This window comes from Callithrix jacchus, chromosome 18 (assembly GCF_049354715.1).
Source record: "Callithrix jacchus isolate 240 chromosome 18, calJac240_pri, whole genome shotgun sequence".
NCBI lineage: Eukaryota > Metazoa > Chordata > Mammalia > Primates > Cebidae > Callithrix > Callithrix jacchus.
In genome coordinates this window covers 23,904,609-23,924,740 of record NC_133519.1, presented here as the reverse complement: position 1 = coordinate 23,924,740, position 20,132 = coordinate 23,904,609, and the positions used below count along the sequence as shown (strand labels likewise).

At 40.6% G+C, this 20,132-nt stretch overlaps 2 protein-coding genes across 17 annotated transcripts in view; both read left to right on the top strand.

Annotated features, from left to right (window-relative positions):
- Window positions 1–8,492, top strand: part of SOAT1 (sterol O-acyltransferase 1) — a 72,249-nt gene extending 63,757 nt beyond the window's left edge. For 9 of the 12 annotated variants that reach the window (XM_078356222.1, XM_008984943.5, XM_017966038.4 and 6 more), the window contains 5 exons: window positions 195–292; window positions 1,604–1,702; window positions 3,055–3,190; window positions 4,049–4,194; window positions 5,902–8,492. In XM_078356222.1, the coding sequence (XP_078212348.1) occupies window positions 195–292; window positions 1,604–1,702; window positions 3,055–3,190; window positions 4,049–4,194; window positions 5,902–5,958 (536 nt within the window). In that variant the 3' untranslated portion in view covers window positions 5,959–8,492. Of the gene's footprint in view, window positions 1–194; window positions 293–1,603; window positions 1,703–2,281; window positions 3,191–4,048; window positions 4,195–5,901 lie in introns of all 12 variants that reach the window. The other 3 variants (XR_013529487.1, XR_013529489.1, XR_013529488.1) reach the window with 1 other exon arrangement.
- Window positions 8,493–15,042: 6,550 nt separating this feature from the next.
- Window positions 15,043–20,132, top strand: part of AXDND1 (axonemal dynein light chain domain containing 1) — a 136,796-nt gene continuing 131,706 nt past the window's right edge. For 4 of the 5 annotated variants that reach the window (XR_013529486.1, XM_078356220.1, XM_035279269.3 and 1 more), the window contains exons 1-4: window positions 15,274–15,616; window positions 16,025–16,231; window positions 18,467–18,639; window positions 19,679–19,782. Coding sequence is in view for 4 of the 5 variants with exons in the window: in XM_078356220.1 (XP_078212346.1) it covers window positions 16,135–16,231; window positions 18,467–18,639; window positions 19,679–19,782 (374 nt within the window). In the remaining variant the exon portion in view is untranslated. Of the gene's footprint in view, window positions 15,617–16,024; window positions 16,232–18,466; window positions 18,640–19,678; window positions 19,783–20,132 lie in introns of all 5 variants that reach the window. The other variant, XM_035279266.3, reaches the window with a different exon arrangement.

Here is a 20,132-nt window from a genome sequence, read left to right as displayed (position 1 = left end):
CACTTTGAAGGAAATTACTGTTTTAAAATTCAGATAATTAACTCTAAAAGTATATCATCCCTGGAATGAGTAAACTGAAATAATAACTTATATTTTACAAAATAATCCCAGCTAGACAAATAATGACGTATAATTAGTTGCTTGGCATGTGAGCTATTTGGAAAGACTGTTAATATTGCCCATCTTATTTTTAGGTGTGCTGATTCTGTTCCTTACTTTTTTTGCCTTTTTGCACTGCTGGCTCAATGCCTTTGCTGAGATGCTACGCTTTGGTGACAGGATGTTCTATAAGGTAGTATATACTCAGACTTAGCTTTCTTTTCACATTTTATCATCTTCCTCATTGTTAAGTATTTCAACATTGTTGACTAATGTCACCAACCTTTCACACAAACATTGTAAAATAATGTTTTTTTCTACAAAATTTGCCAATTATTGTCTAAAATTCAGTTACAGATATAACTAGCATAGCCTTGTGTTTTCTTCAGACTCTAATATCTGCTCCCTTAACGTAAGCACATGGTTTCTGCTGGATCCTTCGAGGATATATTGGTGATTACGGTAGGAAAGTATTTGTTCAGAGCACACCATGAGACTTCCCTGAGTGTTCATTCATTTGAAATGGACCGTCTAGTTCTGTAGAAATGACCTCAGCAAATTATTCCATTTAAGACAACTGAGCAGTTCATGAGGGAAATAACTTATCCCTCCTCTGTTGTTTTTTTTGAGGCGGAGTTTTGCTCTTGTTACCCAGGCTGGAGTGCAATGGTACGATCTTGGCTTACTGCAACCTCCGCCTCCTGGGTTCAAGCAATTCTCCTGCCTCAGCCTCCCGAGTAGCTGGAACACAGGTGCGTGCCACCATGCCCAGTTAATTTTTGTATTTTTAGTAGAGATGGGGTTTCACCATGTTGACCAGCGTGGTCTCGATCTCTTGACCTCATGATCCACCTGCCTCGGCCTCCCAAAGTGCTGTAATTATAGACATGAGCCACTGCGCCCGGCCTATAACCCTACCTAAAGTTCTTTGAGTTTTGGTTGTTTTTGGTAACACTCTAAGTCTATCAACTTTTTTCTCGAAGAAACATTAAGTGTGGATTGCAGATTTTAGGTATCTGATTTCATTCATCTGATCTTAAAATTGGGAGCAAGAAATATATATATATAGGGACACCAGGACTTTGCGGTAGCCACGATCTCACTGGGTAACTTAAATTTTGCCAGTTATGATAACCACCAAACAGCTCTCTAGTGTTAGCACTCTATCTGGTCTTCATGACCATAGAGTTTTCTCATGACATTCTAGCAAGGTAAGGTGGGTGAGGTTTACTGACTGCTGTTTAGATGAGCATTAGATTTAAATGATTCTGTGTGTTCTGTATGAACCTAGGAACTTAATCATATACAGTATGAGAATTCATGTCATATTCAACACTAATAACCAAAATGCCTTTGAAGATTTTTCTGTCATCAGTATATGAACCAACATTTTATCACAGTATACTCTGTTTTTTTTGCTACATGTGTTCTTTGGGAAAGTCAGAGGTTTTGCTTTTGGAGCATGTGTGTATATGTAGTTTTACACCTTTACTTTTTCCCTCAGGATTGGTGGAACTCCACATCATACTCTAACTATTACAGAACCTGGAATGTGGTTGTCCATGACTGGCTGTATTACTATGCTTACAAGGACTTTCTCTGGGTAAGCAGCAAGATTAAGTTGACGTTATTTAAGAAATGGAATTATTTTTCATAAAGTATTAGTATTATCAGCTGGAAGAAGTTACACTGAATTGCTCATGATGCAAGGGTGATGGTATCTTTTCAGTTTTCTTTTGAGTCATTTAGGTCTGGAAACCTGCCTATTTTAGTACTGCTTAGAAACCACTGTGTACCGTAGCAGGTCTAATACTGTGTCTTTGCTTTGGCTTTTATCTTACATAACAATGTAGGAGTGCATGGAGGTCATTGGAGAAGTTGAAATGATCCACCAATAATGGATAATTTCTTTTTATTGCCAACAAATAATCTCCCTCTGGTCTTTTTCATTTGTTTTTCTTTGTTAAAGGTAGAGAAACACTTTTCTGTGAGAAATACCTTTGTGTGGATTTATCTCTCTCCAATCAGTGACACCTGGCTTTGAGACATTCTTTAGAGCAGAATATACTTAGACTGATGAGATGTAATCTTGAATCTCCTGGTTGATTAACAATGGTGTCTGGATTACAGTTTTTATTTTATTTTATTTTTTTTGAGACGGGGTTTTGCTCTTGTTACCCAGGCTGGAGTGCAATGGTGCGATCTTGGCTCACCGCGACCTCCGCCTCCTGGGTTCAGGCAATTCTCCTGCCTCAGCCTCCTGAGTAGCTGGGATTACAGGTACGCACCACCATGTCCAGCTAAATTTTTGTATTTTTTTAGTAGAGACGGGGTTTCACCATGTTGACTAGGATAGTCTCGATCTCTTGACCTCGTGATCCACCCGCTTCGGCCTCCCAAAGTGCTGGGATTACAGGCTTGAGCCACCGCGCCCAGCCTGGATTACAGTTTTTATTAAGTCAGGGCACCATTTGGCTTAGTGACACCATCTTCTGGTGCAAATAGCATTGTGTTAATATTTGAGTGCTAATTCTGTCATTCAAGTGTAGTTTCACATATGGATAAGGCAAGTCCCGTCTCCTTTTGAAATCTTAGTTTTGTTACATGTGAAACAGGAGAGGACACTTGCCCCATCTACCATACAGTGTTACTCTAAAGACCGAAATTTGATATGTTTCATTTATATAGGAAAACTATGTTTGTCAATTATAATAACTTACAAACATAAGGTATTGATGTTTTTGAAAGTAGACTTAGATCTTTGAACATAATAAAAGTTTGTAAGTATATATGAGTTGTAATTATTTTAATAGGCTTGGATTAATTTAAGGAGTAGACTTAGAAAATGAAGTACAAATATAATTAGATGCCTTTAGCATATGATAATTTTATGTACCATGTAGTTCATGCTTGTTTTAAATTTTTAAAAGTACTTTGTAATTTTTTTTTCTTGAGTTTTTCTCTAAGAGATTCAAATCTGCTGCCATGTTAGCTGTTTTTGCGGTATCTGCTGTAGTGCACGAATATGCCTTGGCTGTTTGCTTGAGCTTTTTCTATCCCGTGCTCTTCGTGCTCTTCATGTTCTTTGGAAGTAAGTATCTTGGCATGTGAGCACTGGGTACTAACCATGCTAAAAGAGAAAACCAAATAGAAAGGGAACTATATATATCAATGTAGGAGAACTAGTTAGTAATAGTAACATTTTAAGGTAGTACTTGTTTATCAGATGGTCAGAATATTGACTTTGAATAATTATACACAGCTCCATCTCCGGATCTTTACACTTTGAAGTAGGGAAATGAACTAGGTAATCTCATGAAGACCATCGATGACACCAATTTGGTAGGTCATAAAAGTTATATATGTAAATAGCTTTCCCATTCATAAACATTGTCAATATGTATCTTCTGGAAAACTGACCATTTGAGTGAGAAGGAAAAGTTAGAATATGAATATTCTAATTCCATGAAATATATATGCACATGTTCTGAAAACACTGATTTCTTGTTACTTATTTTAACACTGAATCTTTATTTTTCTCTATAGAAACAGTGACCAGAATAAAAATACATATATAAAAACAATTGATACTCACTGTGATTATTAGATGATAACAGCAGATATCTGAGGCCCCTCATCTTCTGATAAATTATGTTTTGATAACTGCATATTTCTTTTGTTTATTTTTTTCTTTAAGACAGAGTTTCACTCTCATCACCCTGGCTGGAGAGCAGTGGTGCAGTCTCAGCTCATTGCAACCTCTGCCACCTGGGTTCAAGTGATTCTCCTGCCTCAGCCTCCCAAGTGGCTGGGATTACAGGCACACACCACCACGCCCAGTTGATTTTTGTATACTTAATAGAGATGGGGTTTCACCATTTGGCCAGGCTGGTCTTGAACTTCTGACCTCTGATAACTGTATATTTCTTTGTTGACTTCCTGTCTTTAGTGGCTTTCAACTTCATCGTCAATGATAGTCGGAAAAAGCCAATTTGGAATGTTCTGATGTGGACTTCCCTTTTCTTGGGCAATGGAGTCCTGCTCTGCTTTTATTCTCAAGAGTGGTATGCACGTCAGCACTGTCCTCTGAAAAATGTGAGTCACCAATCTGGTTGGTGTGCAAAAGAAGCTGTTTGTCCTCTGATTATGAGAGTTGGTGGGCAATGTTGAGGAGGATAGTAGTGGAGATTATGATGAATTAGTGTTAAAGAGAAGGAAATGAGTAGTAAAAGCATTAGTTTATTATCTGATTTTGTCCTTGAAGTTTCTCCTTTCTTTTAGTTTTCTTCACATTTAACCCTAGTTTTTGGTTTTCTTCTTTTACTGCTTTTTCTTTAGCCCCTTCTAATTTTCTGTCTCCTGGAACTAAAAATATTCTCTAGGGTTTTCCTAATGCCATGTATGTCCCTACTACCACCACCTAAAACATAGCTTGTTTTATTTATTTATTTTTTTAGCCTCTTCTAAATAAACTCATTTAAATATATTGGACAACACTGAGATGCCTTTCATTTCTCTTGATTCTATTTTTTGTTTGTTTTTGGTAATTCAGGTTTAATTTATTCCTAGGACTTTAGTTTTTAGCTATACATGGGTACCCATTTTAGGAGGATGCTTTTATTTTTTTTAAAGAATTTTATTTTCAAGTAACATAGTATAGAACATAAACTGAGGAATTTCCCAGCAAACACTCTGGTTAATTTAATTGATATGATCTAGTTAATTAGATCAACTAGCACTAGCTGAATGTACTGCTTATAGTTATGGATAGAATTTCATGATGAAAACACCCTAAGAAGTAGGATTGCCAGGCTCTTGTTTATATAGGACATATCCTGTATTTAATACTTTTGTCCTGCCTCCTGTATTGGCTTTCTTAGAATACCCTAAATGTCTTTTATTTTACCTTTTTCAGTAAATTACAAAAAATTCGGCAGATAGAGTTGTTTGTCTCAAGTTCATCTAGTCATCCTGTACTTGTATTTGCTAAATTTGGTGGCCCTACTAAGATGTCATTCAATCCCTACAACTTTCCAGGTTCAGAGGGGTTGCCTTCTTGATATATTTCTTGGGTATTTCTTATAGGCACCTGTAACTGAAGATGTCCATAATAAAATTAATCAGTTGTCTCTCCAAAGGTTCCCCTCTTTCTGTGTACCCTGTTTTTGTTAGGTTGCCTCAACTCTCCCTCCTTATTTCCTATTAATCTCCTTTATGCATCTGAACTAATTGCTCTTTACTGTCCCTGGTCAACCGGATTCCACATGTTAGATTTTATTCCCCTAGCAAAATCCAGTCTGGATGCCACATCTTCCATGAAGATTTTTCAAATTCTTGCTTTCCTCTCTTTCTATTTCTGAACTTTTGTAGTGCTTCACCTGCTCCTCCTTTAGATCAGTAATTTTAAACCTTGTATTAGTCATATATATTCATACATATATTTGTCATATATATATTTGTCATCCTTAACCACCATTTAGATTTTAAGGTACTAAAAGTATGGCTGTGCTAAAATAAAAGATGCAGAAAGAAATAGTGCCTATTTAGAAACTGGTCAAAAGTCCATGCAATTGTATATAGTTTACTGGACTTTAGATGCTTCACATGAAGCTTTTAAATTGAATAAATCTGTGTTATAGATAAAAGTACTGAACATCTTTTGGAATACCTTGAGGGTTATTGAAATGGTGGGAGGCATTTTAGAGATGTACAATGTATAATATTAATACCCGTCTACCTCCTCACCTCATCTACTCTGTACACAAATAAATTATTTTTCTTTTTTTATTTTTCCCCATATAGCCCACATTTTTGGATTATGTCCGGCCACGTTCCTGGACTTGTCGTTACGTGTTTTAGAAGCTTGGACTTTGTTTCCTCCTTGTCACTGAAGACTGGGTATTCTCCCTGATTTGGAGCCAGCTGTTTCCAGCTGTTACTGAAGTTATCTGTGTTATTTGGACCACTCCAGGCTTTACAGATGACTCCCTCCAATTCCTCGGTCACTTGAAGCAGAACTGTTGGAAGTTCACTGGAATCTTGTACACTTAAGCAGAGCAGCTTTCTTGTGGGGGTGGGAGGGGGAGAGAAGGCAGACTAATAGCCGAAGTACTGACAGATTGTTGCTGGGTCATATCAGCTCTATCCCTTGGTCATTATATCTGTTTTGTTTCTTGACTCCATCCAATCAGAGACTAAACATCATCATTTCTTGGCCACTGAATTAGCCAAAATACTTATGAAGAAATCACTTAAATACCTCTGGCTGAGAATTTTTTTCGTGCACACTGTTGGAATGTATGATGATTAAACATGCAATTGGGGAAGAAAAAATATAGATTTTTGCTATTTCTAGTAGAAAGAAAATATGTTTTCCAAAGATAATGTTATACATCCTATTTTGTAATTTTTTTGGAAAAAGTTTAGTTCTCCTCAGTTTTTACCTTGTTTTATCTGTAGGTCATGATTTCTATGAAGCAAAAAGATGCCTTTTACCATGAATTACTGCGTTTACATCAATAATACTGTATATTAAGGAGATCAGAAGTAGGAAGGACAAAAGAAGTAGCAGAGGAAAAAGAAAAACATTTCCTCTTATTTAACTTCCAAAGTAATTTGTAAAAAAGATTTGTAGAGTCAATCATGTGTTTAAATTATTTTATCACAGACTTACCATGGAAGATACTCCTTTTTAACTTTTTGGTAATAACTTCTTTGAAGTTATTTAGAAATATCCTTTGGAACAATTATTTTATTGTCTAATAAATATTGATTTATCTTGAATTATTTTGCAGACTAGTGAGTCTGTAACATAAGTATTAATCACCTCCACCCCTATTAAAGTGATCATTAAGGATGCAGAAGCTGGCTTCTGCATTTGGTCAATTATTATACTTTTAACGGTAGTATGTTGTTAGGTAGAATAAATTAATATATGATTGGTTTCAAGGAAATGTACTCTATTATGTAATACTTTGATTTTATAAGATGCCCATTTCTAATACAATGTGTGTAGGAATTATTTTTTTTGTATGTATGGGGTACGATTGTAAAGACTGAGCATTGGAAGGGGCATTAGAGACCATGTAGTTCAACCTTCCATCCAAAGAAGTAAGATTTATGAATAATTTAAGTGATTGTTGTTACTTGGGACAGCCACTTGAGAGCCTCTCTTGGTATTGTTCAAATTGTTTTCATGTCAGTTTGAGTCTCCTAAGAAGGTAAGTAGAGTTAATACTCCTAACTTAATTTGAACCACAGGTATCCAGCTTAATCATGTATCTTCTTCATGATACCATTGGCCCAGTTTAGGTAACCTTCAAATATTAAATCCAACTTCAGTGGACACAAATACACCTCAAAGGAGGTTATTTTTAAAAAGTATTCTGCATGTTCCCATAGTAGTGTTCTGCACCACAGTATTGTAATTGTAATGGAACCATAACCTCCTAACTCGTTGCTTTAATATGGCTTGTAATTATTGGCATTTTTCTTAAAATGAATCAGTCTCTTGAATTTATAACTGCATTTTAAATATATTGAGAACAGATTGGTCTAAGACTTGGTTATGAGTAAGCCAATCTTTTCTAGAGAATGGAAGTTTTAGGTTTATATTTCTGTTAAAAAATACTGTAGATGTGACTCTTATGAGACTTTGTTGCTCTGGAGTGTTTCTGAATATTGTATTTGCTGGATTGATCAAGGCTATTTTTCAAAAAGTTCTCTGCTTCCTGTTTGTTTTTTTTTTTTTTTAGATGGAGTCTTGTTCTGTTGCCCAGGCTGGAGTGCAATGGCACAATCTCGGCTCACTGCAACCTCCACCTCCCAGGTTCAAGTGATTCTCCTGCCTCAGCCTCCTGAGTAGCTGGGATTACAGGCAGGCGCTGTCACTCCTTGCTAAATTTTGTATTTGCAATTGAGATGGGGTTTTACCATGTTGGTCAGGCTGGTCTCAAACTCCTGACCTTGTGATCTGCCTGCCTCGGCCTCCCAAAGTGCTGGGATTACAGGCGTGAGCCACTGTGCCTGGCCTCTGCTTCCTCTTATTAGTGATTTTTCTGTCCAAGATTGTGACAACAAATGACATGTAGAACTACAGACTGTTTAGAATGTTAAGACTGTTCTAAGAAACTTTCAAAAACAGTAAACACTTTAAAGAATGGTCACTTTCTGTGAAAGAAATGGTTTGATAGCCATAATCTTATTGCTAGCTGCTTTTAGCAAAAGTCTTTTCTTGAAACCATCACCTGTACTTTTTAAACCAATAAAAACTAACATCTCTTGCTAATGTGTTCCAGGAAGATCTATTTTTTTCTATTTTGCTCTTGTGCTGAAAATTATTTTCACTTATACTTTTTTCCTTCTGAAAAGTAATAAACTTTTTGTTTCTGTAAGATGTAGTAATGACAGTAACTGTTATTTTGGGCATCTTAACCAAAAGAACAACTATGTAGTCTGTATTTCACTTTCTCATTAGATCTCTAACTTGAGCTTCTAGTACCTTATGTTAGACTCTTTCATTGTCAATCCTGGATAATGATGCAAAATGGAATTTTGTTTTGTTTGTTAGTAGATTCATGTAACTACAACTGTCCGGGTAAAGTTGCTTGCCTCATGTTAGAATTTAATTAGAAAACTGAGGTTGCTTTATTATTATTATTATTATTTTTACAGAGTCTTGGTGTGTTGCCCAGGCCAGTTTTTTTCTTGTACAGACGGGGTTTCATCATGTTGCCCACACTGGTCTCAAACTCCAGGACTCAAGGGATCTATTTGCCTCAGCCTTCCAAAGTGCTGGGATTACAGGTGTGAGCCATGGCTCCTGGCTCCAGAGTAAATTTTTTAATGGAAGATAGCTCATACTTTTTTTGTGTTTCTGTTTTTAAAGAGATAGGGTCTTGCTCAGTTACCCAGGCTGGAGGGTAGTAGCATGATCATAGCTCACTGCAATCTCAAACTCCTGGACTCAAAAAGTGCTCTGGAATACCTAGAACTAACTACAAGTGCCTGCCACCACACCCAGCTACTTTCTTTGTTTTTTGTAGAGATCGAGTCTCACTATATTGCCCAGCTCAAACTCCTCCCCTCAAGCAAACCTCCCACTGCTGAAAGTGGGATTGCAGGCATGAGCCACCATGCTAGGCCCATCCTTTTGTTAATAAAGTTTCAGTGACGTGCTTACTAATCTTATGCAAAATTTCATGTCATTTATGTAATACCTAATGCAATGCTACTTATGGTATGTATATACACACTGTATACGCACAAAGATCTGCTGTGGTCATTGTATGTATCTTATCTGTAGGCTTTATGGCTTGGAAATGGAGGGAACTGGATATAAATGTTTTGAGGAATAAAGTGACTGTTTTGAGTGAAGTTTATATAAGGATTTGACTGGTTTTAAAAATTATTATAGTTTCTATCAGGTAATACAGTGTTGGGACACTTTGTTGAAATAAAATGTTACATATAGCCAGTTGTGGTGGCTCATGCCTGTAATCCCAGTACTTTGGGAGGCCAAGGCAGAATTGCTTAAGCTCAGAAGTTTGAGACCAGCCTGGGAAACATGACAAAACCCTGTCACTACAAAAAATACAAAAACTAGCCAGCATGGTGGTACACGCTGTATTCCCAGCTACTCAGTAGGCTGAGGTGGGAAGATGGATTCAAGCTGAGAGATCGAGGCTCAGTGACCTGTGACCCATGACCACACCACTTTATTCCTCAAAACATTTACATCCCAGTTCCCTCCATTTCAGAGCCATGGGCAACAGAGCGGGACCCTGTTTCAGAAAACAAGTTACACATAAGCCCAGTTTAAAGAGGGGATAACATGCAGCCTCCCTAGTTGAAACAGAACGTGTATCCCTTGTTTCCCACCCTGAATTTCATGCCTAGTTTGAAAATCACTAGACAGTAACAATAAAGTTGATAAGTTTTAGGTTGGTATGAAAGTTATGTATACAGTCTACTAAATCCTTGTATGTTTTTGGTAAAATATAAAGATTTAATAGCTAATTTGGACTTAAATTGGGTTAATTTCACGAGTGCCTATCACTTTTAACTAAATTAGTCAAGCATATTATTAAAGTTTTAAAAAATCTAAGACTTCTTCTGTTTTTTTTTTCCAGAGTACTCTCTTCCTTATTTCTCCTACATTCACATTTCTGCTGTCAGTAAGCCCTAATGGAGTCATAAACTTTTTAAGCTAGTAGACACCGCACCATGCTTTGTGGTGGCATTTTAGGAATGAAATGGTAGTTGTACTTCCTGTTTGTTTTTAAATACCTTTGAAACAGACAGTTCATGCACCCCATCGTTTAGAGATGCAGTTTGAATTTCCATGGGAAAATGTGCCAATTTGGGGTTGGGAAAGGAGCTGAAGCCTGAATCAAGACTCTGCCATTTGGGAGTAGTGCGGCAGATTCCTGCGTCTGTATCTTTCCAGTTTGTGTGTTAATCCACAGTGTTCCGAGCAGCAGAAGGGTCATGTAAATCTGAAGTTCTTATTAAAGGTTCTATAGATAAAGATGTCTTTTCTGATTCATTCTTGTATATTCTTTTCCCGAATCCTATTCCTGCCTCCCCCTGCAAGTCCTGGACAGAAACCAAGTCTGTTTTAAAAGTAACTTCCAAGTGTTTTCAGTGTTAACTCTATGGTTCATGTTCATAAATGCTGTTCATCTTAATACCAGGCAGCTTTGTATGCTGACTATTCCCAAAAGAGGAGGCAAATAACTGACCAGGACTTTCTTGTCCAGGTTAATGAAGGGGGACTGTGTTAAAGACTACAAAGAAATTGTGGGGCCCAATTGTCACTTTGTACTTGCATCAAGAAAAGCAGTGACAGTGATTCTTCTGCCACCTCTTTCTCCTGAGGTTATTTGTTCCTTGATTCCTTTTGCTCTTGGCCTTTTAAAACTTGTGAAGGGGCTAGGGTGCAGTGGCTCATGCCTGTAATCCCAGCACTTTGGGAGGCCAAGGTGGGTGGATCACCTGAGGTCAGGTGTTCGAGACCAGCCTGGCCAACATGATAAACCCTATCTCTACTGAAAATACAAAAATTGCCTGTGCTTGATGGTGCACACCTGTTTTGTCAGCTACTTGAGTGGCTGAGGCATGAGAATCGCTTGAACCTGGGAGGCAGAGGTTGCAGTGAGCCCAGATCACACTTCTGCACTACAGCCTGGGCGACAGAGCGAGACTCCGTCTCAAAGACAAAACCAAACCTGTGAAGGGATCTAAGAAAGCACGTCTCTACGTCCATTGAGTAGAAATAGACTTTAGGTTTTTAATGAAAAGTAAGAAGTGGCTGGCTAGGAAGTATGCCTTTTAAGACTAGGGGAAACCCAGTTTTGGAGCAAGATAGGTTGTTTCACCTCTGCTATCATTTGAATGTGTCTCCTCCAAAATTCAACTATTGCCAATGTGCTGTTATGAAGGCAGTGCTTTTTTTTTTTTTTTTTTTTTTTTTTGAGATAGGCTCTGTCATCCAGGCTGGAGTGCAGTGGCATGAGCCCCTGCAACCTTTGCCTCCCAGGTTTATGTGATTCTCCTGCCTCAACCTCCTGAGTAGCTGGGATTACAGGTGTCGGCCACCATGCCCCGCTAAGTTTTGTATTTTTAGTAGAGCTGTGGCTTCACCATGTTGGCTAGCATGGTCTTGAACTCCTGACCTCAGGGTGATCAACCTGCCTCAGCCTCCCAAAGTGCTGGGATTACAGGCATGAGCCACTGTGCCTGGACAAATTTTTCTTTTTTATAAATTACCCAGTCCTAGGTATTCTGTTACAGCAGCTCAGACGAAGACACCCTTTCTCCAAAGAATCTACCCATAATAGGAGACTATTACAATGAATACTTCACACTGCAACATTTTGTCTGGTGAAGCACATATTACAGCAACAGTCAAGGAGTACTCTCTAGTTACCCTTGATGACCTAGCTATACACACTTGGCTGTGCAGTGCCAGAGGAGTGGGAAGGGAGAAATCCCTTCAGAAGTTAACTCTGCCCCTGTTTCTTGGCCATCGCAGCTGTTCGTTGCTGCTAGGGGCAAAGCCATAGTTTTGGAATTTTTTTTTGACATGGAGTGTCACTCTCGCCCAGGCTCAAGTGCGGTAGCGCCATCTCGGCTCACTGCCACCTCTGCCTCCTGGGTTCAAGCGATTCTCCTGCCTCAGCCTCCTGAGTAGCTGGGACTACAGGCATACACCTTCCTCTCTGGCAAATTTTAAAATATTTTTTAGCAGAGATGGAGTTTCACCATATTGGCTAGGCTGGTCTCGAACTCCTGATCTTGTGATCCACCCATCTTAGCCTCACAAAGTGCTGGAATTACAGGTATGAGCCACTACACCCTGCCCAGAATTTTTTCTGACGAATTTATAAAAACTTAAGAGTCCCTTTAGGCTTGGATGGCTATCATTTGGACTCAACCAAATTCATGCATCTGATTTATAAAACTGATATAACTTTGTAAATTTACTATGAGAAATCACTCAGAGTAGCATACCCAAGGTTGGTACAATCATTGAATTTGCTGTTGTAGAAGCCCAACTTCTATAAGTTGTTGTACAATGAGCAAGATTAATTTATTCTCAAATACTGCATAATCATTTGCCAGGTACTGTGCCAAGCACTGAAGACATGAGCAAGACAAAAGAATATTTTTTCCTGTAGGCACGTCCATATGTGAACTGAATGATAAAGTCTGAGGCCTCATTCAGTTTTAGGGATGCCCTTCTTGTGTAGAAGCAATACTAGAAGCTACTCTTTGCCTTGGAAACTGTTCGGCTGAGTAGTGCCTAGATTTCCTTCTCAGTGCCTGCTTTTAAAAGTTGCTAATTGGAGGCCTGGTGCAGTGGCTCACACCTGTGATCCCAGAACTTTGGGAGGCCAAGGCGGGCTGATCACTTGAGGTCAGGATTTGGAGACCAGCCTGGCCAATATGGTGAAGCCCCATTTCTACTAAAAGAAAAGTTAGCAGGGCATGGTGACATGCCTGTAATACTAGCTATTCAGGAGGCTGAGGCAGAATTGCTTGAACCTGGGAGGCAGTGAGCCTAGATCGTGCCACTGCACTCCACCCTGGGCAAGAGTGAGACTCTGTCAAAAATAATAAAAAGCAAAAGTTTCTAATTTTTTTTTTTTTTGGTATATTAAATACAAATATTGGCCTACTTCCCCCTCATTCCTTTAGGGAGCTTTGCATGCTCTAAGTGCCTGCAGATGTGTGTATAAATCCCTGCCCACGTACTTAGAAAATGAGTTGATAAGCCAGGTGTAGTGGCTCATGCCTGTAATCCCAGCTACTTGGGAGGCTAAGTTTCCACAGAATCATTTGAACCTGGGAGGCAGAAGTTGCAGTGAGCTGAGATGACACCACTGCCTTTCCACCCTGGGCAACAGAGTGAGATTCCATTTCAAAAAATAAATAAATAAAAGATAAAATTTGAGACCAAGCTGGTCTCAAATTCCTAGTCTCAAGCCATCTTCTAGCCTAAGCCTCTGAAAGTGCTGAGATTACTCAAGCATGAGTAATCCCAGTCACTTACCCACTTCCTCCCCCCACTCCCTTCCCCCTCATGTTGCCCAGACTGGAGTACGATGGCATTGCAACCTCCATCTCCCAAATTCAAGTGATTCTCCTGCCTCAGCCCCCCGAGTAGCTGGGACTACAGGCGTGCGCCACCACACTGAGCTAATTTTTTGAATTTGGTATTTGTATTTGGTAGAGACGGGGTTTCACCGTGTTGATCAGGCTGGTCTGGACCTGACCTCAAATGATACGCCCGCCTCAACCTCCCAAAGTGCTGGGATTACAGGCATGAGCCACCGCGCCCTGCCTCATCCATTCAACTTTAACCTAACCCTTTGCTGAGAGCTTCAGATCCATGTATTAATCAAACAGTTACTTCCCATTTCCCAACCAGATATCTCAATCTTACTGTAAACTCAATATATCCACAAGTCCTAAACTGAACCTTCTCCAAAACCCTCCTCTCAAAACCAAAAAACAACCTTAATTCTGTCAACACTGAACTGTCCAACTGATTTTCACGTTTGTCCAGGCACTGTACTAGGTGCTAAGGAATATGGCGATTAAGATAAAGTTTCCTCCAGGTCTGGAAGCATCTAGACGTTGGGCTTCTCCCGCAGGTTCATTATTTGGCACTAAATCTCTGCCTTCATATGAAAGGATCCCTAACCGGACCGTGCCTCAGTTCGGAGCCAAGGCGCTGATGGTTTTATTTCCTGAGAGCAGGTTTTTCCGCCAGAAGACCCGACAATTTTACCAGAGCTGGTTCCACCTAACCTCAATCCTCCTTCACTGCGCCAAGGAGGTGAAAAATCTGGACCCAGGAGACCTTCCTTGTGCTCTGGGAGGCGTTTAAGGGTCCAACGAAGATGTGACCGAAATGCAAAGAACCTGACGGTTTACCCAATAAGGGACCCAGTTTCTTATTACCCAACTTCCCCCTGAGTCTGGCTTTTAGAAAAATATCCAAAGCTGCTGGGCGCGGTGGCTCACGCCTGTAATACCAACACTTTGGGAGGCCGAGGCGGGCTGATCACCTGACGTCAGGAGTTTGAGACCAGCCTGGCCAATATGGTAAAATTCTGTCTCTACTAAAGATACAAAAATTAGTCCGCCGTCGTGGCGGGCGCCTGCAATCACAGCTACTCCGGAGGTTGAGAAAGCGGAATCCTTGAACCCGGAAGGCGGAGGTTGCAGTGAGCCGAGATCGCGCCATTGCACGCCAGACTGGGCGACAAAAGCGAAACTCCGTCTCAAAAGAAAAGAAACAGAAAGAAAAATATGCAAAGCAACAAAAAAGAGAGCTGGAGAGATGGAAACAACTCTTAGAAGACCCTTGCATAACCCGCGTGCGTCACGAGCCACAAGGGTCCTCCCCTCCAGCGAGCCGCCGCCGGCGCCTGCGCACTGACCCGGCCCGCGGCCGGAAGCCCGGGCTGAGACACTTTCGGATTCTGTGACAACGGCCGGATTAAACCTTTTTCTTCTCCATTACTGCTGAACCTATGCTGTGATTTAGAACACAAGAAACCCCAAGAGGCTGAAGGGATTGTCTTAGCTGTCTCCCTCCTCCACCGGCACCGCCGAAGGCAGCCCCTATTGAGGCCACTAAGCCGCGGGGTCCTGGGTTTCTATAACGACAAACAAGCGTCCTAGGAAAGGGCGAAGTGACTGGTTGCCGGGTGGCAACGCAATGTGTGGGTAGGGTAGTGGGGGTCCCTTTCCTGTCATTTTAAATCAAGAAACAGTGCGAGCCCTGTCCAGCTCGCGAGTTTGTGGAACTGGCACGCGAGAGCGCTGCCTGTGGGGAACGTCGGGGTCCCCAGCCGAGCCATTTGCGGCGAGTGGCGCCCGTCAGGGGTGCAGGCGGCCGCCGAGCGGGTCCTTCCCACCCTGCTCCGACCCTGACCTGACGTGTCCGCTAAGGCTTTTTAATCGCGTCAGATGACGCTACAACATAACGGTCGCCCCGAAGAAGGTAAAGCATGCTAGAGGAATTCTTTTTTTTTTTTTTTTTTGAGACAGAGTTTCGCTCTTGTTACCCAGCTGGAGTGCAATGGCGCGATCTCGGCTCACCGCAACCTCCGCCTCCTGGGTTCAGGCAATTCTCCAGCCTCAGCCTCCTGAGGCTGGGATTACAGGCACGTGCCACCGTGCCCATAATTTTTTGTATTTTTAGTAGAGACGGGGTTTCACCATGTTGACCAGGATGGTCTCGATATCTTGACTTCGTGACCCACCCGCCTCGGCCTCCCAAAGTGCTGGGATTACAGGCTTGAGCCACCGCGCCCGGCCCTAGATGAATTCTTAACTGCGATCTGAACCTAAGTACTTAATGGGTGTCGTCTTTTTTTTTTTTTTTTTTTCTTTTTTCCTCTGCCTTCAGGACTACGTGACAGCCTGCAAGTCCCAGTGCGGCGCTGATTTGTGTCTAAATTAGCTTTCCAGAGGACTATTTCAAATTACTAAAAAAAGTGATAGGTGGCAGTGTTTATTATGTCCCTTCCGAAAACGCCCTCCAACCCGCTAAACTCTGCATCAACATCTGAGAGCAAAATGTTAAAAGTATCAGTAACCAAGGAAGAGACCAGAGGTAAACTTCGATGATTTTGAAGTCATAAACGGTCATGGCCGTAAAGCAGAAATAACCTATTAATCCTTTTTTTTTTTTTGAGATGGAGTCTCCCTATCTTGGCTCACTGCAACCTTCACTTTCGGGTTCAAGCAATTCTCCTGCCTCAGCCTCCCGAGCATCTGGCATTAGAGGCGTGCGCCACCATACCTGGTGAATTTTTTCATATTTTTAGTAGAGACGGGGTTTCACCATATTGGCCAGGTTGATTTCAAACTCCTGACCTTGTGGGCCGCTCGCCTCAGCCTCCCGAAGAGCTGGGATTACAGGCCTGAGCCATCACGCCCGGCCCCAGACGGTTTTTAAAATGTGCGATTCAGAATGCCTTGATTAGCTACACTTTTTCTAACACACTTGCTTAAATAAAACAAGAAGTCATTCCTTTTACAGTATTTTGAGTCAGAATCCTGTTCCACTACACCTGAATACTGTGTATAATTGTTTTCAAATGTAGATTTGTATATTGTTTTAAATTCACCCTAAATATCAATAGTTGGTTTTGTTTTTTTGGTTCCTGGTCTTTGGCTTTAAGGAACTTTGAAAAAGTAATGGCAAGGCTGGACGGAGTGGCTTACGCCTGTAATCCCAGCATTGTGGGAGGCCGGGGTGGGAGGATCACCTGAGGTCAGGAGTTCGAGACCAGCCTGGCCAATATGATGAAACTCCATCTCTACTGGAAATACAAAAATTAGCCGGGCATGGTGGCTCGTGCCTGTAGTCCCAGCTACTTGGGAGGCTGGGGCAGGAGAATTGCTTGAACTCGGGAGGCAGAGGTTGCAGTGAGCTGATGTTGTGCCATTGCGTTCTGGTCTGGGGGACAGAGCAAGACTCCATCTCAAAATAAATAATAGCAGAGATAAGAGAAATGCAATTTAGTACAACGTGTCAATTTGTATCAGTTTTTGGTACTTTTTCTAAATCAGAGTAATTCCTTAAGATTTTCATTCATATGCAGATCTATACTAGAGTTAAAAATCAGCTAGTGTTATCCTTACCCCGTGTTCTGTTAAAGCTTTTCCCAATCTCACTTGCACCTTGTGCTAAAGCCCCAAGCCCCACCTTTTTTTTTTTTTTTTCTGTTTCTTTTGCTCTCAAGCTCTCGGCGAGACAGATTTGGTAACGTAAACCATAACAACTTTTGGTAGTGATCAAAGCATGTTTCCTCCTTATAGAAATAAATATGAACCATGCCGTATTAGGGGCATGAATTAAGAACAATGACAACTCAACCCTGCCTGCCTGACTTCATAGGAGGGCTTTTCCTATATTAGCCTTACTACCTGCCTTTATTACTACTCTGCCCTAGTCAAGCAGGGTAGAACTCTCTTTACAGTTCCCATTCCACAGATTGGTCAGCTCAGATTATTATTCCACTCTCATTTGCAACAATCCCTGTTCCATTTTTACTTTTTTTTTTTTTTTTTTTTCTGAGACGGAGTCTCGCTCTATCACCCAAGCTGGAGTGCAATGGTGCGATCTTGGCTCACTGCAACCTCTGCCTCCCAGATTCTCCTGCCTCAGCCTCCCGAGTAGCTGGGAGTGCAGGCACCTGCCACTGTGCTTGGCTAATTTTTGTATTTTTAGTAGAGATGGGCTTTCATCAAGTTGGCCAGGCTGGTCTTGAACTCCTGACCTCATGATCCGCCTGCCTTGGCCTAACAAAGTGCTGGGATTACAGGCGTAAACCACTGCAGCTGGCTCCATTTTTACTTTTAAGCCAACCCAGATCCTTTCCACTCTATAAATGCCTCGGTTTAATGCAATTATTCTCACCTTTGAATTCATGTAAGAAAAAAATTACTAAATAATTTGAGAACTTGGGAGAGAGATTTGTCATTTTCATATGAAAGGGAAAATAGATATTCATTCCCATCTTCTTAAGGCTATCCAAGTTAGCAAGAGAAGTGAGTTTAATTTTCAACCTTGAATTGAGAATCATGCAGGTTCATCTTTGTACTTGAGTTTTTAAAACTGTATCTGATGTAATGTGAGTAGGGTAGGCAAGATGAGTGTTATTTCTCTTGACTAGATGATGTTCAGTGTTTAAAAAATGTTATTTGTTACTATTTTTGTCGAATAGAAGCAATGTTTCTCTCTGTTAGAAACAAATAGATGGGATTGATGAGGCAGTCTGAGAAGCTCCATCAAACTTAAAAAACATATAGTAAGAGCTTTTCTTTTCCATTACTTTCTTAGGACTTCCTGAGCTAAAGGAGAAAAAAAATATGGTGGATCGTTCAAAACCCCTTCCTACTTCTCTTCAGAATGAGTTCATTCCTGAAGAAGTTCTTCTTTCTCTGACCTATTCGGCCAATGCTGGTCCTTGTCCTGAAAACTTACTGCCTCCTAAGAAAATTAAAACTCCGAAGGTTAGTATGTATATATATAGAGTAATGGAGAACATTATTTTTTTGGAATCTGATTCCTTAAGTATTTATTACAAATATATTATATATTCCAGGTAGGCTTAAATTTTTTCAGATTGATTGATTGAGACCGGGTCTTAGTACCGTCACCCAGGGTTGAGCGTACTGGCCTGACTGTTGCTCACTGCAGCCTCTACTACCCTGGCTCAGGTGATCCTCCCACCTCAGCTTCCTGAGTAGCTGGGACTATATAGGTGTGTGTCACCATGCCTGGCTAATTTTTATATTTTTTGTAAGGATGGGTTTGGCCATGTTGCCTATGTTGATCTCAAATTTCTGGGGTCAAGCAATCCACTCACCTCAGCTTTCCAAAGTGCTGGAATTGTAGGTGTGAGCCAACATGCCTGGCCTTAAAATTTTTTCTTTAAGTAATTTCTTAGATTGAAAACTTGCCTTTTATGTAAGTTGTTTCCAAGGCTTGAGTATTTCCATTGACCTGTTTTTATGTGGATTTACTAAAATGATGGTTACAACTCTTTTTTTTTTTTTTGAGACAAAGTCCCACTATGTCACCCAGGCTGGAGTGTAGTGACCCCATCTTGGCTCACTGCAACTTCCACCTTCTTGGTGCAAGCAATTCTTATGCCTCAGCCTCCTGAGTAGTTGGGATTTTAGGTGCCCGCCACTACACCTGGCTAATTTTTTGTATTTTTAGTAGAGACAGGGTTTCACCATGTTGGCCAGGCTGGTCTCAAACTCCTGACCTCAGGTAATCTGCCTACCTTGACCTCTCAAAGTGCTGGGATTACAGGCATGAGCTACCGTGCCCGGCCAATCATTACTACTCTTAATGTTTTTCACTTGCTATAGAATTATTCTACTTTTAGTCTTTAGGCTATCTAATAAGAATTCTGCTCTTTTTATTCCTTAGAGTATCCAAGTGCCCTTACTGTAAATAAAGTACTTACTCAAAACTATTAATAAATTTCATTTGATTAGAGCGCCCTCTGCTGGGTATTCATGTGTATTTGCTTTTTCCCAGGGCACTCTTCCACGCCTTGTAGACCATGTCTGGCATCACCCTGTTCGAAGGAATAAATTCAAATACCTGATTGACCATCCCGTCTCCCTCACGGGAGCTGGAAGGTAAAGAAGGAAGAGTGGGGTTAGATGCTGACAAATAGAGTTGTTTTCTCATTTTGTATGATTACCTTGGGAGAGGTAGAATTGGAAAAATCACTTAATCATAGATTATAAAATTTACAGTTTCTTTGAATCAGGATACAATCCAGAAAGACTAAAGACCATCTTTTTGTGTATAATTATTAGTAGTAGGACAGAAATAGGTGCTGGCTTTGCATACTTTTGGTTTAAATTTGTTTTTTTGCATGGTTTTGTATGCTTGTCTCTATACTTCTATTCCCTATTGGACCCTTGTAAGAGGGACAAGATCCAACAGGCAGAATGCCTCTAGTGCCCCTTCTATCTGTGTGTCT